General features: G+C 43.7%; 1 protein-coding gene across 1 annotated transcript in view; it reads right to left on the reverse strand.

Moving 5' to 3' along the window:
* Window positions 1-5,908: 5,908 nt before the first annotated feature.
* The window catches only part of LOC121543402 (sodium- and chloride-dependent GABA transporter 1), a 35,230-nt gene continuing 16,892 nt past the window's right edge, over window positions 5,909-24,246 (reverse strand). The window contains exons 6-16 of the mRNA XM_041853240.1: window positions 23,929-24,038; window positions 23,208-23,340; window positions 22,226-22,360; window positions 21,261-21,364; window positions 20,765-20,889; window positions 19,740-19,852; window positions 19,263-19,394; window positions 18,959-19,061; window positions 9,036-9,136; window positions 8,055-8,222; window positions 5,909-7,058 (exon numbers count right to left, since the gene is read on the reverse strand). Of these exons, the coding sequence (XP_041709174.1) occupies window positions 6,963-7,058; window positions 8,055-8,222; window positions 9,036-9,136; window positions 18,959-19,061; window positions 19,263-19,394; window positions 19,740-19,852; window positions 20,765-20,889; window positions 21,261-21,364; window positions 22,226-22,360; window positions 23,208-23,340; window positions 23,929-24,038 (1,320 nt within the window). The 3' untranslated portion in view covers window positions 5,909-6,962. The remainder of the gene's footprint in view (window positions 7,059-8,054; window positions 8,223-9,035; window positions 9,137-18,958; window positions 19,062-19,262; window positions 19,395-19,739; window positions 19,853-20,764; window positions 20,890-21,260; window positions 21,365-22,225; window positions 22,361-23,207; window positions 23,341-23,928; window positions 24,039-24,246) is intronic.

The following is a 24,246-nucleotide window of genomic DNA, read 5'->3' on the forward strand; positions in this document are numbered from 1 at the left end:
TCTCCCTGCCTCCCCCTCTCTCTCCCTGTCTCCCCCTCTCTCTATCTCTCTCTCTCTCTCTCTCTCTCTCTCTCTCTCTCTCTCTCTCTCTCTCTCTCTCTCTCTCTCTCTCTCTCTCTCTCTCTCTCTGAAAAGGTGTGTTATTTGTCACTCTCTGTGGTGTTGTTTTTCCTTCTTTTCTATTGTCAGGAAACACACTTCCACTGTCACCCTCCACAGATCCCCCGTTCAGTTACTGTAGCTAAGGATGATGGGATATGAAGGCAAGGCAACCAATCAGAAGGCTTACTGCCAAACCAAAAGCCAATAACAGCCCAGGAAATAAGCTCCTGTATTTGCTGTCGTCATTGTTATATTCAGCTCAGGAATTATTGACGTAAATGTTCTGGAATGGTTTAGATTGCACATTTATTGTATGCATGTGCTGTTATGCTGAGAGCATAACCAGGACGAGGAATAACTCCAGGCCCTAATCATAGCCAATAAGACTGGTATTTCCCACTATTCGCCCTTTGCCAGTCTGCAGATCTGTCTGCCAATACAATCCAACCTAAATGTTTTCCCAGTGTATTTTGGAGTGCAACACACTCATTATGTTAAACGTATGCACTGGATAAACATGAAACTTGTAATTTCTCATTGCTGCTTCTTCTGTGTATCCCAGATAACCTTTTGATTGGACTGTAAAAAAAAAAAAAAACAACAACTATGTTTTAAAAGCTTAGTGCTCCAATTTTCACATCACTCCCATAATAGCATTCAAATATTTTGTCTGTTATTTGCTCATCTGTATTGAAGGGGACAAGAATAATCTTTCGCTTTTTGCTCGGCTTAGTTTGTTAAATATCACGTTGGAGTGTTGGAGAGGACGACCAAGTTATCTCCATCCACGTAAATGCTAAGGTCAACAAAATGTAATTTATCTGAAATAGTTCATCAACAAAATGTAATTTATCTGAAATAGTTCATCGACTGCTCTGGTCTGAATGTGCCCATGTTTAAAACATGAGCTCCATCAGGTGGTGTGGAATATGTATTCGGCTGGCCCTCCTGGCCTCCTCTCATCCGGCCCTGCCATTATTTCAGATAATTACCAACCTGCTGTGTGGAAGTCTCGGTCTCATCTCCAATCTCAGTCTACTTCATCTGTGAGGAGCGAGCCTCTGGAAAAACAATCTATTGCACCACGCTGCTGTGGGGGCTGAGAGGTTGACTGTGGTGTGTGTGTGTGTGTGTGTGTGTGTGTGTGTGTGTGTATGTGGTGTGTGTATGTGGTGTGTGTGTGTGTCTGTGATATACCAAATGTGATATGTCTCCCATATCTCCTTTGTGTGTGTGTGTGTGTGTGTGTGTGTGGAGATTGCCCCATGCCCACCTCAGCATCGTGACTCATGCTCGCCAAGCCAAGAGGATATCTCACACTCCCTTTTTATCTCTTTGTTTAATGTGTCAGTTTCAATCGCCAAAAGGCTCTGTTATATTAACTGCTGAAGGGTGTATAAAACAGGGTTACATATTTCAAATACTTCACTGTGGTTGCGTCCCAAATAGCGCCCTGTTCCCTACATAGGGCACTAGGTTTGACCAGAACCCTATAGGCCCTGGTCAGAATTAGTGCACTATAAAGGGAATTGGGTGCCATTTGGGACGCACTCTGTATGTCTTTTTAGGGTTTAACAGCCTATGGCAAACCAGAGAGCTGTGTCTGTATCCATTTCACACTCTAAGAACAAGGTCATCTGTTCCTTTCGTCGTTGTCAATTCACCATGTGGAGCGAATGTGATTCTTCAACCAGGCATGACATTGGTTTTGTATGTGTAGGAGGCCTATTGATACTGTGATACATGCGTTCCCTTCAAAGTCAAGTTTGTTGTGCATGACTGAAGTTGACAGAGTGCAGCACGGGGGATAAAGATGTCATTATTCTGTCTGTCCGTTCACCCACAATGCATCAGAATGTGAGAAGCCTATCATTGTCTTTGTGGGCAAAAATGTGACTGTCTCCCACAAATGGAGTCTCAAGCAGCAAAAATTAGGTTTAGTGGAATTGATTGAATTGATTGAATGCTATTGTAAGATGCATTGAAATTGAATGCTACTGAAAGTTATTTCAAATGACTAACCTTTTTCTTTGGATATAGGTGAAAGGGCTATGTGATGCTAAAAATGCAGTGCTGTCGATTCGGGTGATGCGTGGAACTCTTATCTTCTGGTGGTTTTCTGTCACCTATGTTGTTCTGTTGTCACACAATGAGGAAGGGGACGTTTTAGGAGGACAGACTTGTTGAATTTGGGCATAGGTTTCAACCATCACCTCCCTCGGTTGGCTTTGAATCCCTCTTTACCTGTCTTCTGTTCTGCAGTATATCAACATGCTATTAAAGATGGTTTCAGTCTATTCACCATAGTGGATGTCTCCTGTTCTTTCCCTCTATTGCGCAGTATGTCTGGGTGTAGTACACACGACTTTCTATCACACTGGATCAGAATCAGAATCACCTTTATTCGCAAAGTACATTTACACATACCCAGAATGTGCCTTAGTGAGAAGGTGCAGCCAGCAATAGACAATATCCAAACTGAATACAGACACAAGATCACATAGACATCATACAGAATATACAATATCGGAACAGTAAACCTAAAACTCTGCAGTATAGGCTGATTACATTGGGAATATACCATTTACAGAGGGGATATATCTATATAAGCAGAGGGAGGGATGCTGCCGTGGTGAATATATACTGTGCATTTACCGTGCTGTGCAGAGGTGTGCATAGTTCAAATGCAGTATAGTGCAGATTAGTATTTTGAGGTCAAGGATGACAAAGTGCAGTAATCGGCCCAATGCAACGTCACTTAATCACTCTGAGCCCGATGGCCAGTTAGTGAGGGCCACAGCATGGGGGAAGAAACTGTTCTGGTGGGCGGCGGTTTTGGTCATGACTGACCTAAACCGTCTGCCAGAGGGGAGTCTTTGAAAGATGGGGTGTCCAGGGCGGGCAGGGTTGGCAATGATCTTACCTGCACTCTTCCTTGTCCTGAAGGCGTGCAGGTTCTTGATGGATAGCAGGTGACAAACGATGATCTTCTCCGATGCGCTGCAGTTTGCGCGTGCAGTGGGCAGACACAGACCCAAACCAGACGGTATAGAAGATGTGAGGATGATGGATGTGAACCGAACCAGAATTGTCCGAGATAGTTTGAGTTTCCTCAGCTGGCGCGATATGTGAGTAGGTATACTACACACAACGTTCTATTCAACTGTATGTGAGTGACTATAGTACACAACATGTTCTAGTACTGTAAAATAAACCTCCAGTTCACTAGTTGAGGCTGAGTGGTTTTGCTGACGACATGACCTGACCAGGAAAATCTAATCAAATTAAATTGTATTTGTCACATGCGCCGAATACAACAGGTTACTTACAAGCTCTTAACCAACAATGCAGTTTTAAGAAAGAAAGAATACACAAAAAAACACACAAAAAAAATACAAATTAGAGTTGGTCTAAGGTTTCTGGGATAATTGTGTTGATGTGAGCCATGACCAGCCTTTCAAAGCACTTCATGGCTACAGACGTGACTGCTACGGGTCGGTAGCCATTTAGGCAGGTTACCTTAGTGTTCTTGGGCACAGGGACTATGGTGGTCTGCTTGAAACATGTTGGTATTACAGACTCAGACAGGGAGAGGTTGAAAATGTCAGTGAAGACACTTGCCAGTTGGTCAGCGCATGCTCGGAGTACACGTCCTGGTAATCCGTCTGGCCTTCCGGCCTTGTGAATGTTGACCTGTTTAAAGGTCTTACTCACATCGGCTATGGAGAGTGTGATCACACAGTCGTCCAGAACAGCTGATGCTCTCATGCATGTTTCAGTGTTACTTGCCTCGAAGCGAGCATAGAAGTAATTTAGCTTGTCTGGTAGGCTCGTGTCACTGGGCAGCTCGCAGCTGTGCTTCCCTTTGTAGTCTGTAATAGTTTACAAGCCCTGCCACATCCGACGAGCATCGGAGGCGGTGTAGTACGATTCAATCTTAGTCCTGTATTGACTCTTTGCCTGTTTGATGGTTCATCGGAGGGCGTAGCAGGATTTTTGCTTGTATGCAGGAATCAGGAGGATAGAATTATTGTCAGATTTGCCAAATGGAGGGCGAGGGAGAGCTTTGTACACGTCTCTGTGTGTGGAGTAAAGGTGGTCTAGAGTTTTTTTCCCTCTAGTTGCACATTTAACATGCTGGTAGAAATGAGGTTAAACGGATGTAAGTTTCCCTGCATTAAAGTCCCCGGCCACTAGGAGCACCGCCTCTGGATGAGCGTTTTCCTGTTTGCTTATGGCCGTATACAGGTAATTGAGTGCGGTCTTAGTGCCAGCATCGGTTTGTGGTGGTAAATAGACAGCTACGAAGAATATTGATATATGGGAGAAAACTCTCTTGGTAGATAGTGTGGTTTACAGCTTATCATGAGATACACTACCTCAGGCGAGCAAAACCTTGAGATTTCCTTAGATATCGTACACCAGCTGTTGTTTACAAATATACATAGACCGCCACCCCTTGTCTTACCAGAGGCTGCTGTTCTATCCTGCCGATACAGTGTATAACCCGACAGCTGTATGTTATTCATGTCTTCGTTCAGCCACGACTCTGTGAAACATAAGATATTACAGTTTTTAATGTCCCATTGGTAGGATATATATGCTTGTAGTTTGTCCACTTTATTATCAAGCGATTGTAAGTTGGCCAATAGTATCGATGGACAAAATATAATTATTGTAAAATTGACTGTGTCCATAAAATGTAGATAGTAAGTATAAGCTGGAAGTAGAGGCCTAAGCATTGTTGTTCACTAATTTACCCCAAGTAGGGAAAGGATGGCGGGGTTGAAAAGTAATAGAGAGTATATATATAAAAAACATGGGGGATTGGAAGTGATGCAGACAATTACATTGATGGAAGTTACAATCTATCTGCAATATTAAGCTGATCTACCCCCTTAAAAAAATAAAAAATAAAAATAAAATAGTATCGATGGCAAAGGCAGATTAGCCACTCGTTGCCGGCTCCTTACCAGGCACCCCAATCTCCTTCCGCAATATCTCCTTTTCTTTCTACTGCGAATGACGGGGATGAGGGCCCTGTCGGGTGTCTGGAGCAAGTCCCTCTCGTCCGACTCATTAAATACAAATGATTTGTCCAGTTCAAGGTCAGTAATCGCTGTTCTGATGTCCAGAAGCTCTTTTCGGTCATAAGAGAAGGTAGTAGCAACATTATATACAAAATAACGTACAAACAATGCGAAAAAACACACAAAATAGCACGGTTGGTTAAGAGTCCATAAAACGGCAGCCACCCCCTCCGGCGCCATTACCATTGGACCCAAGTTATTACTAGTTAGTATATAGCCTACATAGCCTATAACTAGTGCCAATACCCACTGGGCACACACTAGTTGAATCAACATTGTTTGCACATCATTTTAATGAAATTACGTTGAACCAACGTGGAATAAACGTTGAATTGACGTATGTGCCCAGTGGGTAGTTTATTCTGGTCAGGTTAGGTAAGGAGTTTTTTGTGTCCCAAACTGTGTCCCATGTTTCAGCAGTACTGGGAAGGAAATATCAGCGCTCTCTGCAGTATTTTGGCTATTGTGGCTGCCTGACTTATATGCTAGTTATATAAAAACACTAAATGGCTCTCACAATGCAACAGATAAACAGAGGAGAGATAAAGAACTCTCCTCTGAGTGCATGTCTGTTCCATTTGTAGAGATTATTCAAGTTCAAGTGTATTGAACCTTTTGTGTTGTGAGAGACGGTAAACAGCAGGCCTATCTGTGAAAAGGGAGGCTAGCATAAAAGAGTTGACACTAAATTAAATATATTTGTGTGTGTGGTTTTGTTTGCTTTTATTGAACTGAAAGAAACAGAGCAATACCCAACCAAATCCCTTCTCATAGTACAATTTTAGCGATGAGAAAAATAGTTTTTTTTAATTCATGGCTTGTACCTTTATATAGGGCTACTTCATACAGTACATTATTGAACACGTTTTGTTTCATTTCATTCACTATAACACCATTTGGACTCACAGAATAATATTTACAGTTGAAAACTGTACATACAAACAAACATACAGTATCTTAATGTAAGGGCCAGTTATAAACATTTAAGAAATGTTAATATATTGTACAAACCGTTATTTATAGTACGAACTGTTATTATAACTGTTACATTAAACGTTAAACTGGTGAATGTTACCTCTAATGAATATGTACCGTATACTGCATCATAGAAGAAACAGACATAAAACATTAAAATAAAAATTATATTTTTCAATGTATTCAGATACTTTATAAAATGCTTTGTATTTGTTCGTAAGCCGAAGTGGGCCACAATGACTTTGTATAGATCGTTGTTTGAAGAAGTAGGTGTCACCTTATTAATTGTATACAGCGGCGTACAATATAAGAAAAAAACATTGTATTGTTCAATAATATAGGCCATTATATTATGTGACCATTCAGTTCCAGAGGATACATATGTAATGGACGCATTTTGGCCAGGGCATCTCCCATGATGCCTTTCTCTGTCTGAATACTGGGGTGTATTCATTAGAGCAAGACCGTAGCAAATAGTTGCGAAATGTTTTGCAACAGAAATCGTTTACTCCTAACGGAAACATTAGTTTCTATTGGACAAATTCAGGTAGGTCACTCCCCGTTTCGGTCTGTTTGCTTCTGTTGGGTTCCGTTTGGTTAGTTTGGTTCCTAGTGAATACACCCCCTGTGTTGACTAGGTGTCTGGCGCATTCAGGAATTCTGGGTGGAAGTTGCCGGTAGGCACAGATCTAGGATCAGTTTACACTCCCAAAAATCCTAATCTTAACCATTAGCAGGGAAACACTAAACTGACCTTAGATCAGTGCCCAGGGGTCAACTGTATCCTATTCCCAGTTAGACGGCGGCTTCGCCCACACTTCCTGTGTGTGAATTCTGGTGTGTGACGGCAGCATGTTCCCAAGGTGCGCTGGTGGTCATCTTGTGCCAACGCTGTTCAGGACAGACAGGGAACCAGCAATGAGGGATACTTTCAACTACAGTTTAAAGGTGATTTCTCATAATACTTTCAACCAGACCTGGATTCAAATAGCCTTTGAAATCTTTAAAATATGTTGAGGGTTTGTTTGAGCCCACTTGGAATTCCAGTTGGGTAGTGTTTGCCCATCTTTTGGGACTATTCTATTGGTTTATTGTGCCAGGCAATCTCAATCATGCACAAATGCCATTTGAACCCAGGTCTGCTTTTGACTACAGCATAAAGGTGATCTTTTCCATTATAATGGGGCTGTTGTTTGATAAATGACGTTTCATAGCTAGAGCAATTTATTTATTCTTCTCATGTGTGAAAGAGGTGGGTTGAGGGGAAAAACGGAGAGAGAAGAGGTGTATACAGAGATGAAAGTCGTGTTTGAGAGCATCAATTCTACTCAGTAGCTGATCACTGACTAAGCAGACTGACTGATCTACAAATCATAATGAAAAGTTATTAAGGATACAAGGTGATTTGTAGATCAGTCAGTCTACTTAGTCAGTGATCAGAGACTGAGATTGAGTGAGTGAGGGAGAGAGAGAGAGAGAGAGAGTGAGTGAGTGAGGGGACAGAGAGAGAGAGTGAGTGAAATGGGACACAGAGATAGGGGGGGACAGAGAGAGGGGGGGCAGAGAGAGAGTGAGAGAGAGGGGGGGGGGCAGAGAGGGAGAGAGAGAGAGGGGGGACAGAGAGAGAGAGTCATAGAGGGAGATAGAAAAAATAAAGAAAACGGAAGGAGAGAGCAACTGAGAGAGGTAGAGATGTCTAGCCAGTCCCCAATCTCTCTCTACCCCTTCCCCTTAGCCCCAACCCTCGATATTTGTAGATCTGTATAGTGGAAGCAATATGGTGCAAGCATCTACCTATCCAGACCCTACAGACATGCTATTATTGAGGGGTTAGGGCCAAAGGGGAAGGATATGGAGCAATGTGGGATCTGCTGGTTGACTGTGTACCTGTTTGATACTGCCCTTGGAGGTGCAGAACATGTAGATGACATAGCCCGGCACCAGAACCATGGATGACAGAGACATGACCCAGCCAATCCCCTGCCCCCATGCCGGGTACACGTACTTCCCCAAGGTCAGGGGGGTCATCTCAATGGCACTGAAGGTAAACACTCCCTGCACACACAGAAACATTTACCTCACATTAAAATAGGTGACGCTCCAGGCCAACTACATCGCAGATGTATACCAGATCTCCCAACCCCGGCCGACGAGATAGGACAAGCCGATCTGGCCGGCTGGCCAGGATGGCCAAGTCAGTCTGATAGGACAAGTCAACCAGATAGGACAAGTACAACGGCTGGCCAGATAAGACAAGCCGGCCAGATAGGACAATAAATGGCCACTCTAAATTGTGCAGTTTTGTCACACAACACAATGCCACAGATGTCTCAAGTTTTAAGGGAGCCTGCAATTGGCATGCTGGCTACAGGAATGTCCATCAGAGCTGTTGCCAGATAATTGAATGGTAATTTCTCTACCAATGTCGTTTTAGAGAATTTGTCCAAACGGCCTCACAACCGCAGACCACGTGTATGGCGTCGTGTGGGCGAGCGGTTTGCTGATGTCAGCGTTGTGAACAGAGTGCCCCATGGTGGCGGTGTGGTTATGGTATGGGCAGGCATAAGCTACGGGCAACGAACACAATTGCATTTTGTCTATGGCAATTTGAATGCACAGAGATACCGATATCCTGAGGCCCATTGTCATGCAATTCATCAGCCGTCATCACTTCATGTTTCAGCATGATAATGCACAGCCCCATGTCGCAAGGATCTATTCACAATTCCTGGAAGCTGGAAAAAAATAAATACATAATGCACTATATAGGAAATCGGATGCCATTTGGGACGCAACCAGTGTTTGATTTCCCTGGGGATTTAAACACATTGACAACCAATGAGAAGCATGAATGGAAATGGCAGTTACCAGGCAGATTGCCGGAGTGAAGAACTTCCAGCAGAGCTTCCACCAGCCACAGGGCCGATAGCCGATCATCTCTTCAATGTCCCCATAGAACTTATCAGCTCCTAAGAGAGAGAGAGAGAGAGAGAGAGAGAGAGAGAGAGAGAGAGAGAGAGAGAGAGAGAGAGAGAGAGAGAGAGAGAGAGAGGGAGAGTGCATTGAACAAACTACACAAGGTGACGGTTTAAAGGTTATATGTCAAGACAGCCCAAAAGTTATCTGTAGGCTATATCCCAAGTGGGACTGTTGATGTGATTTCGAGTTAGCTCGGTAGTTAACCTGCATTGACTTTATAATGCCAGCTGTTGTTGATTGTCTCCGTGAAGTGAAAACTTGGATGAGCAATAACTTTTTAAAACTAAATTACAACAAAACTGAGATCATGCTCATGGGCCCCAACTCCCTCATCAAGAAACTGGGTCAATCCACAGGTTTAGTGGAAAATAATTAAGGAAAATATATTTGATAAAGACATTTTCCTTTATTATTTTCCACTAACCCTGTGGATTGACCCAGTTTCAACATATTCAAACTTCAACTGAGTCCTCACACACACCAGACCTTGGGGACCACATCACCCCCACCCTCATCAAACTCCACTGGCTCCTAGTTCAATACAGGATCATCTTTAAATTGCTCATGCTCACCTATAAAGGCACTCAATGGACTGGCGCCCACATACCTTACTGACCTCCTGCACCCTTACACTCCCACCTGGCTCCTCTGACACTGGCCTCATCACCATCTCTCACGCCAGGCTCCGCTCCATGGGAGACCCGGCTTTTAGCAGTGCAGCTCTCCAACTCTGGAACTCCCTCCCTCTCCATGTCAGAACCTCACAATCCATACACATATTCTAGTCCAAACTAAAGACACACCTCTTCACACAGGCTTACCCAGATTCTCTGTTGTCTTAGCTTTTATCCTCCGTCTAGTTCACTTTCCTGGTTAGTCTGTCATCATGTTTAGTGTTCTCCCTGGTCAGTCTGTCATCATGTTTAGTGTTCTCCCTGGTCAGTCTGTCATCATGTTTAGTGTTCTCCCTGGTCAGTCTGTCATCATGTTTAGTGTTCTCCCTGGTTAGTCTGTCATCATGTTTAGTGTTCTCCATGGTTAGTCTGTAATCATGTTTAGTGTTCTCCCTGGTCAGTCTGTCATCATGTTTAGTGTTCTCCCTGGTCAGTCTGTCATCATGTTTAGTGTTCTCCCTGGTCAGTCTGTCATCATGTTTAGTGTTCTCCCTGGTTAGTCTGTCATCATGTTTAGTGTTCTCCCTGGTTAGTCTGTCATCATGTTTAGTGTTCTCCATGGACAGTCTGTTCTTATGTTTAGTGTTCTCCCTGGTCAGTCTGTCATCATGTTTAGTGTTCTCCCTGGTCAGTCTGTCATCATGTTTAGTGTTCTCCATGGTTAGTCTGTCATCATGTTTAGTGTTCTCCATGGTTAGTCTGTTCTTATGTTTAGTGTTCTCCCTGGTCAGTCTGTCATCATGTTTAGTGTTCTCCCTGGTCAGTCTGTCATCATGTTTAGTGTTCTCCAGGGTTAGTCTGTCATCATGTTTAGTGTTCTCCCTGGTCAGTCTGTTCTTATGTTTAGTGTTCTCCATGGACAGTCTGTCATCATGTTTAGTGTTCTCCCTGGTCAGTCTGTCATCATGTTTAGTGTTCTCCCTGGTCAGTCTGTCATCATGTTTAGTGTTCTCCATGGTCAGTCTGTCATCATGTTTAGTGTTCTCCCTGGTCAGTCTGTCATCATGTTTAGTGTTCTCCATGGTCAGTCTGTCATCATGTTTAGTGTTCTCCCTGGTCAGTCTGTCATCATGTTTAGTGTTTTCCATGGTTAATCTGTCATCATGTTTAGTGTTCTCCATGGTCAGTCTGTCATCATGTTTAGTGTTCTCCATGGTTAGTCTGTCATCATGTTTAGTGTTCTCCATGGTTAGTCTGTCATCATGTTTAGTGTTCTCCATGGTTAGTCTGTCATCATGTTTAGTGTTCTCCATGGTTAGTCTGTCATCATGTTTAGTGTTCTCTCTGGTCAGTCTGTCATCATGTTTAGTGTTCTCCCTGGTCAGTCTGTCATCATGTTTAGTGTTCTCCCTGGTTAGTCTGTCATCATGTTTAGTGTTCTCCATGGTCAGTCTGTCATCATGTTTAGTGTTCTCCATGGTTAGTCTGTCATCATGTTTAGTGTTCTCCCTGGTTAGTCTGTCATCATGTTTAGTGTTCTCCATGGACATTCTGTTCTTATGTTTAGTGTTCTCCCTGGTCAGTCTGTCATCATGTTTAGTGTTCTCCCTGGTCAGTCTGTCATCATGTTTAGTGTTCTCCATGGTTAGTCTGTCATCATGTTTAGTGTTCTCCCTGGTTAGTCTGTCATCATGTTTAGTGTTCTCCCTGGTCAGTCTGTCATCATGGTTAGTGTTCTCCCTGGTCAGTCTGTCATCATGTTTAGTGTTCTCCCTGGTCAGTCTGTCATCATGTTTAGTGTTCTCCCTGGTTAGTCTGTCATCATGTTTAGTGTTCTCCCTGGTCAGTCTGTCATCATGTTTAGTGTTCTCCATGGTCAGTCTGTCATCATGTTTAGTGTTCTCCATGGTCAGTCTGTCATCATGTTTAGTGTTCTCCATGGTTAGTCTGTCATCATGTTTAGTGTTCTCCATGGTTAGTCTGTCATCATGTTTAGTGTTCTCCATGGTTAGTCTGTCATCATGTTTAGTGTTCTCCATGGTTAGTCTGTCATCATGTTTAGTGTTCTCCCTGGTCAGTCTGTCATCATGTTTAGTGTTCTCCCTGGTCAGTCTGTCATCATGTTTAGTGTTCTCCCTGGTTAGTCTGTCATCATGTTTAGTGTTCTCCATGGTCAGTCTGTCATCATGTTTAGTGTTCTCCATGGTTAGTCTGTCATCATGTTTAGTGTTCTCCATGGTTAGTCAGTCATCATGTTTAGTGTTCTCCATAGACAGTCTGTTCTTATGTTTAGTGTTCTCCCTGGTCAGTCTGTCATCATGTTTAGTGTTCTCCCTGGTCAGTCTGTCATCATGTTTAGTGTTCTCCCTGGTTAGTCTGTCATCATGTTTAGTGTTCTCCATGGACAGTCTGTTCTTATGTTTAGTGTTCTCCATGGTCAGTCTGTCATCATGTTTAGTGTTCTCCATGGTTAGTCTGTCATCATGTTTAGTGTTCTCCCTGGTTAGTCTGTCATCATGTTTAGTGTTCTCCATGGACAGTCTGTTCTTATGTTTAGTGTTCTCCCTGGTCAGTCTGTCATCATGTTTAGTGTTCTCCCTGGTCAGTCTGTCATCATGTTTAGTGTTCTCCATGGTTAGTCTGGCATCATGTTTAGTGTTCTCCATGGTCAGTCTGTCATCATGTTTAGTGTTCTCCATGGACAGTCTGTTCTTATGTTTAGTGTTCTCCCTGGTCAGTCTGTCATCATGTTTAGTGTTCTCCCTGGTCAGTCTGTCATCATGTTTAGTGTTCTCCCTGGTCAGTGTGTCATCATGTTTAGTGTTCTCCCTGGTTAGTCTGTCATCATGTTTAGTGTTCTCCATGGACAGTCTGTTCTTATGTTTAGTGTTCTCCCTGGTCAGTCTGTCATCATGTTTAGTGTTCTCCCTGGTCAGTCTGTCATCATGTTTAGTGTTCTCCCTGGTCAGTCTGTCATCATGTTTAGTGTTCTCCATGGTCAGTCTGTCATCATGTTTAGTGTTCTCCATGGTTAGTCTGTCATCATGTTTAGTGTTCTCCCTGGTTAGTCTGTCATCATGTTTAGTGTTCTCCATGGACAGTCTGTTCTTATGTTTAGTGTTCTCCCTGGTCAGTCTGTCATCATGTTTAGTGTTCTCCATGGACAGTCTGTTCTTATGTTTAGTGTTCTCCATGGTCAGTCTGTCATCTGGCAAGTGTCTTCACTGCCATTTTCAACATGTCCCTGACTGAGTCTGTAATACCAACATGTATCAATTAGACCACCATCGTCCCTGTGCCCAAGAACACTAAGATAACCTGCCTAAATGACTACTGACCTGTAGCACTCACGTCTGTAGCCATGAAGTGCTTTGGAAGGCTGGTCATGGCTCACATCAACACCATTATCCCAGAAACCCTAAATGCAATCTCTATTGCACTCAACACTGCCCTTTCCCACCTGGAAAAGAGGAACACCTACGTGAGAATGCTATTCATTGACTACAGCTCAGCGTTCAACACCATAGTGCCCTCAAAGCTCATCACTAAGCTAAGGACCCTGGGACTAAACACCTCCCTCTGCAACTGGATCCTGGACTTCCTGATGGGCCGCCCCCAGGTGGTAAAGGTAGGTAACAACACATCTGCCACGCTGATCCTCAACATGGGGGCCCCTCAGGGGTGCGTGCTCAGTCCCCTCCTGTACTCCCTGTTCACTCATGACTGCATGGCCAGGCACGACTCCAACACCATCATTAAGTTTGCCGACGACACAACAGTGGTAGGCCTGATCACCGACAACGATGAGACAGCCTATAGGGAGGAGGTCAGAGACCTGGCCATGTGGTGCCAGGATAACAACCTCTCCCTCAACGTGATCAAGACAGAGGAGATGATTGTGGACTACAGGAAAAAAAAGAGGACTGAGCATGCCCCCATTCTCATCAAAGGGGCTGTAGTGGAACAGGTTGAGAGCTTCAAGTTCCTTGGTGTCCACATCACCAACAAACTATCATGGTCCAAACACACCAAGACAGTCGTGAACAGGGCACGACAAAGCCTATTCCCCTCAGGAGACTGAAAAGATTTGGCATGGGTCCTCAGATCCTCAAAAAGTTCTACAGCTGCACCATCGAGAGCATCCTGACTGGTTGCATCACCGCCTGGTATGGCAACTGCTCGGCCTCCGACCGCAAGGCACTACAGAGGGTAGTGCGTACGGCCCAGTACATCACTGGGGCCAAGCTTCCTGACATCTAGGACCTCTATACCAGGCGGTGTCAGAGGAAGGCCCTAAAAACTGACTCCAGCCACCCTAGTCATAGCCTGTTCTCTCTGCTATCGCACAGTAAGCGGTACCGGAGCGCCAAGTCTAGGTCCAAAAGGCTTCTTAACAGATTCTACCCCCAAGCCATAAGACTCCTGAACAGCTAATCATGGCTACCTGGACTATTTGCATTGCCCCATTACCCCCCCCCCCCCCAACCCCCTCTTTTACGCTGATGCTACTCTGTTTATTATCTATGCATAGTCACTTTAACTTCAATTACCTCGACTAACCGGTGCCCCCGCACATTGACTCTATACCGGTACCCCCTGTTTATAGCATCCCTACTGTTATTTTACTGTTGCTCTTTAATTATTACAGTGAGGGAAAAAAGTATTTGATCCCCTGCTGATTTTGTACGTTTGCCCACTGACAAAGACATGATCAGTCTATAATTTTAATGGTAGGTTTATTTGAACAGTGAGAGACAGAATAACAACAATAAAATCCAGAAAAACGCATGTAAAAAATGTTATAAATTGATTTGCATTTTAATGAGGGAAATAAGTATTTGACCCCTCTGCAAAACATGACTTAGTACTTGGAGGCAAAACCCTTGTTGGCAATCACAGAGCTCAGACGTTTCTTGTAGTTGGCCACCAGGTTTGCACACATCTCAGGAGGGATTTTGTCCCACTCCTCTTTGCACATCTTCTCCAAGTCATTAAGGTTTCGAGGCTGACGTTTGGCAACTCGAACCTTCAGCTCCCTCCACCAATTTTCTATGGGATTAAGGTCTGGAGACTGGCTAAGCCACTCCAGGACCTTAATGTGCTTCTTCTTGAGCCACTCCTTTGTTGCCTTGGCCGTGTGTTTTGGGTCATTGTCATGCTGGAATACCCATCCACAACCCATTTTCAATGCCCTGGCTGAGGGAAGGTGGTTCTCACCCATGATTTGACGGTACATGGCCCTGTCCATCGTCCCTTTGATGCGGTGAAGTTGTCCTGTCCCCTTAGCAGAAAAACACCCCCAAAGCATAATGTTTCCACCTCCATGTTTGACGGTGTGGATTGTGTTCTTGGGGTCATAGGCAGCATTCCTCCTCCTCCAAACACGGCGAGTTGAGTTGATGCCAAAGAGCTCCATTTTGGTCTCATCTGACCACAACATTTTCACCCAGTTCTCCTCTGAATCATTCAGATGTTCATTGGCAAACTTCAGACGGGCATGTATATGTGCTTTCTTGAGCAGGGGGACCTTGCGGGCGCTGCAGGATTTCAGTCCTTCACAGCGTAGTGTGTTACCAATTGTTTTCTTGGTGACTATGGTCCCAGCTGCCTTGAGATCATTGATAATATCCTCCCGTGTAGTTCTGGGCTGATTCCTCACTGTTCTCATGATCATTGCAACTCCACGAGGTGAGAGTTTCTTCCATTTGCGAATAATCGCACCAACTGTTGTCACCTTCTCACCAAGCTGCTTGGCGATGGTCTTGTAGCCCATTCCAGCCTTGTGTAGGTCTACAATCTTGTCCCTGACATCCTTGGAGAGCTCTTTGGTCTTAGCCATGGTGGAGAGTTTGGAATCTGATTGATTTATTGCTTCTGTGGACAGGTGTCTTTTATACAGGTAACAAGCTGAGATTAGGAGCACTCCCTTTAAGAGTGTGCTCCTAATCTCAGCTCGTTACCTGTATAAAAGACACCTGGGAGCCAGAAATCTTTCTGATTGAGAGGGGGTCAAATACTTAATTCCCTCATTAAAATGCAAATCAATTTATAACATTTTTTACATGGGTTTTTCTGGATATTTTTGTTGTTATTCTGTCTCTCACTGTTCAAATAAACCTACCATTAAAATTATAGACTGATCATGTCTTTGTCAGTGGGCAAACGTACAATATCAGCAGGGGATCAAATACTTTTTTCCCTCACTGTAGCTATTTTTATTTTTTACTTATCTATTTTTTACTGAACTTTTTTTTATTTTCTTAAAACTGCATTGTTGGTTAAGGGCTTGTAAGTGGTCAGTCTGTTCTTATGTTTAGTGTTCTCCCTGGTCAGTCTGTCATCATGTTTAGTGTTCTCCCTGGTCAGTCTGTCATCATGTTTAGTGTTCTCCCTGGTCAGTCTGTCATCATGTTTAGTGTTCTCCCTGGTTAGTCTGTCATCATGTTTAGTGTTCTCCCTGGTTAGTCTGTCATCATGTTTAGTGTTCTCCCTGGTTAGTCTGCCATCATGTTTAGTGTTCTCCCTGGTCAGTCTGTCATCATGTTTAGTGTTCTCCCTGGTTAGTCTGTCATCATGTTTAGTGTTCTCCATGGTCAGTCTGTCATCATGTTTAGTGTTCTCCCTGGTCAGTCTGTCATCATGTTTAGTGTTCTCCATGGACAGTCTGTCATCATGTTTAGTGTTCTCCCTGGTCAGTCTGTCATCATGTTTAGTGTTCTCCCTGGTCAGTCTGTCATCATGTTTAGTGTTCTCCCTGGTCAGTCTTCTTTAGTGTTCTCCCTGGTCAGTCTGTCATCATGTTTAGTGTTCTCCCTGGTCAGTCTGTCATCATGTTTAGTGTTCTCCCTGGTCAGTCTGTCATCATGTTTAGTGTTCTCCATGGTCAGTCTGTCATCATGTTTAGTGTTCTCCCTGGTCAGTCTGTCATCATGTTTAGTGTTCTCCCTGGTCAGTCTGTCATCTTGTTTAGTGTTCTCCCTGGTTAGTCTGTCATCATGTTTAGTGTTCTCCCTGGTCAGTCTGTCATCATGTTTAGTGTTCTTCCTGGTCAGTCTGTCATCATGTTTAGTGTTCTCCCTGGTCAGTCTGTCATCATGTTTAGTGTTCTCCATGGTTAGTCTGTCATAATGTTTAGTGTTCTCCCTGGTCAGTCTGTCATCATGTTTAGTGTTCTCCCTGGTCAGTCTGTCATTATGTTTAGTGTTCTCCCTGGTCAGTCTGTCATCATGTTTAGTGTTCTCCATGGTCAGTCTGTCATCATGTTTAGTGTTCTCCCTGGTTAGTCTGTCATCATGTTTAGTGTTCTCCCTGGTTAGTCTGTCATCATGTTTAGTGTTCTCCCTAGTCAGTCTGTCATTATGTTTAGTGTACTTTTATACTTACTTATTTTAATATGTGATTTTATTACTTTCTATCCTGCTGATCTTCTTGTAAAGAGACTTTGGGGGTCGTGAAAAGCACTTAAAATAAAATGTATTGTTATTATTAACTGTAGCAGTACAAATGGATAGTGTTTAAATGGGATGTACAGTGGGGGAAAAAAGTATTTAGTCAGCCACCAATTGTGCATGTTCTTCCACTTAAAAAGATGAGAGAGGCCTGTAATTTTCATCATTGGTAAACGTCAACTATGACAGACAAATTGAGAAAAAAAATTCCAGAAAATCCCATTGTAGGATTTTTAATGAATTTATTTGCAAATTATGGTGGAAAATAAGTATTTGGTCACCTACAAACAAGCAAGATTTCTGGCTCTCACAGACCTGTAACTTCTTCTTTAAGAGGCTCCTCTGTCCTCCACTGCTACCTGTATTAACGGCACCTGTTTGAACTTGTTATCAGTATAAAAGACACCTGTCCACAACCTCAAACAGTCACACTCCAAACTTCACAATGGCCAAGACCAAAGAGCTGTCAAAGGACACCAAAAACAAAATTGTAGACCTGCACCAGGCTGGGAAGACTGAATCTGCAATAGGTAAGCAGCTTGGTTTGAAGAAATCAACTGTGGGAGCAATTATTAGGAAATGGAAGACATACAAGACCACTGATAATCTCCCTCGATCTGGGGCTCCACGCAAGATCTCACCCCGTGGGGTCAAAATGATCACAAGAACGGTGAGCAAAAATCCCAGAACCACACGGGGGACCTAGTGAATGACCTGCAGAGAGCTGGGACCAAAGTAACAAAGCCAACCATCAGTAACACATACGCCGCCAGGGACTCAAATCCTGCAGTGCAAGACGTGTCCCCCTGCTTAAGCCAGTACATGTCCAGGCCCGTCTGAAGTGCATTTGGATGATCCAGAAGAGGATTGGGAGAATGTCATATGGTCAGATGAAACCAAAATATAACTTTTTGGTAAAAACTCAACTCGTCATGTTTGGAGGACAAAGAATGCTGAGTTGCATCCAAAGAACACCATACCTACTGTGAAGCATGGGGGTGGAAACATCATGCTTTGGGGCTGTTTTTTCTGCAAAGGGACCAGGACGACTGATCCGTGTAAAGGAAAGAATGAATGGGGCCATGTATCGTGAGATTTTGAGTGAAACCCTCCTTCCATCAGCAAGGGCATTGAAGATGAAACGTGGCTGGGTCTTTCAGCATGACAATGATCCCAAACACACCGCCCGGGCAACGAAGGAGTGGCTTCGTAAGAAGCATTTCAAGGTCCTGGAGTGGCCTAGCCAGTCTCCAGATCTCAACCCCATAGAAAATCTTTGGAGGGAGTTGAAAGTCTGTGTTGCCCAGCGACAGCCCCAAAACATCACTGCTCTAGAGGAGATCTGCATGGAGGAATGGGCCAAAATACCAGCAACAGTGTGTGAAAACCTTGTGAAGACTTACAGAAAACGTTTGACCTGTGTCATTGCCAACAAAGGGTATATAACAAAGTATTGAGAAACTTTTGTTATTGGCCAAATACTTATTTTCCACCATCATATGCCAATAAATTTATTAAAAATCCTACAATGTGATTTTCTGGATTTTTTTTCCTCATTTTGTCTGTCATAGTTGACGTGTACCTATGATGAAAATTACAGGCCTCTCTCATCTTTTTAAGTGGGAGAACTTGCACAATTGGTGGCTGACTAAATACTTTTTTTCCCCACTGTATGTATGTAGAAAATAAGAAAAGTGCAGAATATAGATCCTATATTCTCCTAATGGTATAGAAGCTGACAGTGTCCTACCATAGAACCAGGAAATGGAGACGGTTTCGAAGAAGACAAGGAAGAGGAGGCACATCCCGCTGGCAGAATAGTAATCAAACAGCTTGAAGACGTACAGACCACCCTGGGGAAGCATCGCAGCCGTAGAGGCTTGTTAAAAGGCTAAACACACACACACACGGGCACGCCCTCATACACACACAAATATACACACAAAGACGCATAAACACATTCTCTCACACAAACGCTAACCCTAAACAAACAGTACATCCACACACACAATCCACACACACATTCACACACACACACACACACACTGTGTTACCTGTGTGATGTTGGAGAAGCCGATGAGGAAGGACATTAGACAGACGCCAAGGATGAAGACCTTCTTCCTCTTCCTCAGCACCATGGGGAACTCATCCATCAGAGCTGTGATGAAGCCCTCCACAGTACAGAACTACAGGCAGAGCACACAGGTTAACACACACACACACACGTTGGTTCACTCAGGTCTTGCACCAGAGACCTCTAACAGGCGAGCTAGCTTCTGCAGGGTCACCTGGACACTCACTTTTTGTGCATTCCGTTGAAAATTGAAATAACTGTGGGAATTCTATGCAACATCTACTCGGTAGCAACAAGCCACTTGTCACATGTCCACCAGCCGTTCTGTTATTCTCTTTGTTCTACTGTAAGGAATTGTAATGTTGGCTTGTCTGTTGTCTGTCTGGTTCCCACCACTAACACCTCTCTTCCCTTGGTAGTTATCTGGGAGTCACGTGACTCTAGGTGGGATCCTCACCTGGCTGTCCAGCCCCAGCATCATCAGCATGGAGAAGAACAGGATGGCCCACAGGGAGGACATGGGCAGCTGAGTCACGGCCTGGGGATAAGCCAAGAACGCCAAGCCTGGGCCTAGAGTTAGACACCACCCCAAACACAGTGAGCTAAGTCTGGGTCTAGAGTTACACACCACCCCAAACACAGTGAGCTAAGTCTGGGCCTAGAGTTACACATAACAGTACATCAGTGAGCCTCAGCCCACAGTGCATACTCACACTCAAATGGACACAGTACTGCACACCATGATAATTATTGTACCATATGAAATCTCTTCTGTTGAATAAAAGCTTATATTTTGATGTTCCTGACAAAGTGATATAACTTCAGTCCTTTATTGTATCTTACATGCATCTAAGAAACCAATACTATACTTGGCTTCCTTTTTTAATTGATGAGTTGATTAGGAGCACTATGATCCCTTTTCTCATATGTCAGAAGAAGTGCTGCTGATTTTCATTCTTCCCCTCTAATCAGTGACTTATTCAGACCCTCAGGCAAAAGGTGATTGGAGTCTGTGGCCAATCAGTGGCATTAATCAATTAATTACTTTTACTGTATCAAGAAGAAGATACCCAGTGCTAGATTGACACTATAGGAAGGTGTCAAACTCATTCCACGGAGAGCCGAGTGTCTGCGGGCTTTTGCTCCTCCCTTGATTGATGAATTAAGGTCACTAATTTGTGAAGACCTCCCCTCACCTGGTTGTCTAGGTCTTAATTGAAAGGAAATACCAAAAACCCGCAGACACTCGGCCCTCTGTGGAATGAGTTTGACACCCCTGCTGTAGAGTCTGAACATCCTTTATATTTTATTATATTTTATTTTGACATTGTCCTTTCCAGCACTGTTCCAGCAACTATGTTGGATGAGTAATTAGACCAGGGTAGTACAGCTCGGTTTGACTCTATAGTGTTAATCAGGAACAGCTGACTCTGATGTGAATAACAGTGAATGCTGCAGTAGGGTGAGTTAACTGTACTGTACCTGAGGCAGCTAGCTCCTGGACAGGCTTCTTGGTGATGTACGACATGAAGCCCACAATGGAGAAGATGACAAAGCCCGCAAACATGCTAGTGAAGGAGTTTATACAGCACACGATGAGGGAGTCCCTGACAGGAGAGAAAAACACAACCCATGTTTGGTATTGGTAAGGAGACAGGACACCATAATGGAACACCACGGAAGACAATAACAAGAAAAGGATAGAACAAATGAAAGGGAGAGGAACGATGGAGTGGAACTCAGAAGTATAGAATCAAAGCAAATAGAATGGTTCCATCATCTAGGTTTTTAACATGTAGCAGAAGTCGTTTGATGAGCCTTACCTGAAGATGTGCGTTAGCTCCCTGAGAAAATGCACAGGCTTTAGCTCAGAGGGCTATCAGTCTTGATGCACACATGACAGGAGACCCAGGTTTGAAACCAGTGGGTCACTAACAGGGGCATAAGGCATAAAGGAGAGGCTGTGGGGGTTTCTTACCTGTACACATCGTTGTTGAAGGAGTTGTAACTTCCCAAGGCGATGAGCGAACCCAGACCCAGTCCATAGGAGAAGAAGATCTGAGTGGCAGCGTCCAGCCACACCTGTGAGAGTAGTCAGACAAAAACACACACACACTCACAAAGACATACCGAAATACACACACACTCACAAAGACATACCGAAATACACACACACTCACAAAGACATACCGAAATACACACACACTCACAAAGACATACCGAAATACACACACACTCACAAAGACATACCGAAATACACACACACTCACAAAGACATACCGAAATACACACACACTCACAAAGACATACTGAAATACACACACACTCACAAAGACATACCGAAATAAACACACACTCACAAAGACATACCGAAATACACACACACTCACAAAGACATACCGAAATACACACACACTCACAAAGACATACCGAAATAAACACACACTCACAAAGACATACCGAAATGCACACACACTCACAAAGACATACCGAAATACACACACACTCACAAAGACATACAGAAATACACACACACTCACAAAGACATACCGAAATACACACACACTCACAAAGACATACCGAAATACACACACACTCACAAAGACATACCGAAATACACACACACTCACAAAGACATACCGAAATACACACACACTCACAAAGACATACCGAAATACACACACACTCACAAAGACATACCGAAATACACACACACTCACAAAGACATACTGAAATACACACACACTCACAAAGACATACCGAAATACACACACACTCACAAAGACATACCGAAATACACACACACTCACAAAGACATACCGAAATACACAGGACAGTTTTCACATGTCAAGACATTAAACATTTCTTATTTTTCCTGTTGACATTTGAGTGTGCGCATAGACACATGGTCTGTGAGTGTGTGACCCTTAGGGGCTACCGTACCTCAGACTTGAGGAGTTTGTTGAAGTCGGGGGTGATGTAGAAGAGGATGCCCTCCTTGGCCCCAGGGAGAGTGACCCCACGGAAAAACAGGATAAACAGCATGAAGTAAGGGTACGTGGCGGAGAAATAGACCACCTGAAGAACAGATAGGGGACAGAGAAATAGACCACCTGAAGAACAGACATAAATAATAAATATGTCATTTAGCAGACGCTTTTATCCAAAGCGACTTACAGTCATGCATGCATTTTTTTTTTTTTTTTTGTGTATGGGTGGTCCCGGGGATCGAACCCACTACCTTAGCGTTACAAGCGCCATGCTCTACCAGCTGAGCTACAGAGGACTACATAGACATGGTGCATTGGTGAGGAGTGAAAAGGTGGGTAGTTGAAAATCCCAATTGAGGGTGAACTTCCAACCTCAATGGTACATGAGCAGACTGAAACATTCACCATTAGGGACTGAAACATTTTAATTCCTGCTCGCCTGCCTCACCTTCCTCTCCTGTGCTTTGCGCTTTGTCAAATAATGATTGTGTTTAATTGGTCAATTCCATCAAGGCCAGGGCCTTGGGGGAATTAATTTTCTGCTTTGTGTGGTTGACATTAAATTCCAATTACCCTCGGAGAAGAATATGTAGTTGCCAGGTTACAGTCATGGAAGGTAGCTGTGGCCTGCTGCATATATCAGAGTTGAACTATAGTATATGATGATGCTGAAATGGATTTAGCCATTCTATCAATTGTATTGTGGTTGATGTGTCTTCCAGATGAGGAGAGTTTTTCATGAAATACCATGAGTGCCAGAGACAGAGAGAGAGATGGAAACAGAGTCACCCAGACATAAGGAGACAGAAAGAGAGAGACCAAGACAAAAGCACCAAGATGGGAAAGGAGAGACGGAAAGAGAGAGAGAAAGAGACATGAAAGAAAAGAGAGAAGGAAAAAAGAAAGAGAGTAGAAATAAGAGCAAGAGGTCTGACCTTCCCTGTCCACTCCACTCCTTTCCAGATAGAGAAGTAGACCAGGATCCAGGACAAGGCCAGAGTTCCAGCCAGGGGCCAGCGCACCTCACCAGGCTCCTCCAGACCACTGGACAGCTGGTGCATGTTCCGCCTGGACGGGGGACACACACCGGTCAGTGCAGTCACACACACACCGGTCAGTGCAGTCACACACACACACACATCTGGGTCACACAGACACATGCATACATACTTTCGGACAGGTTATACACACATGAACACACACACACGCATACAGACAGACAGGCCACTCACACACAAACAAACAGTTATGCACACTCTGGTCACCCACACACACATTGTCAATATACACACACAAATTTAGTATACACACACACATTTTACATATTTTATCCCATGCTTTTCACACGACTCAGTGATAAATGATAGAAGTTTAACACTAGAAATGCCTGGCCTCGAGGGACCCCACTTCCAGCCAATGACATGTCTTTTGGACGTCAACATTCTAATAGTCTAATAAATACATTTCATGTATGCTATCAGAAAAACAATCCTTTGGTTGTATTTATGAAAGTCTTTAGTATATGAATGTTTTTTTTTCAAAGAACATAATAGCATTTTCATTAATTTATATTAATGTAGGCTAGATTTAAAAATGAAAAACCATTAGAAACACCACAATTCAAGTGTTAAAATAAAAATGTATTATTTGACGTACTCCCAGAACTCAGTGACAGCACTGGTGAGGTTGGTGGTGTCTGTCAAACTGTAGTTGGAGAAACATTTCTCTGTGTTCCAGGGGTTATCACAACCCTCCCACGGCAAATCCTAGAGACAGATAGAGAGAGACAGAGATGGATGGAGAGAGAGAGAGAGAGAGAGAGAGAGAGGGAGACAGAGATGGATGGAGAGAGAGAGAGAGAGAGAGAGAGAGAGAGAGAGAGAGAGAGAGAGAGAGAGAGAGAGAGAGAGAGAGAGAGATGGATAGAGAGAGAGAGAGAGAGAGAGATGGATGGAGAGAGAGAGAGAGATGGAT

This window comes from Coregonus clupeaformis, chromosome 28 (assembly GCF_020615455.1).
Source record: "Coregonus clupeaformis isolate EN_2021a chromosome 28, ASM2061545v1, whole genome shotgun sequence".
Lineage (NCBI taxonomy): Eukaryota > Metazoa > Chordata > Actinopteri > Salmoniformes > Salmonidae > Coregonus > Coregonus clupeaformis.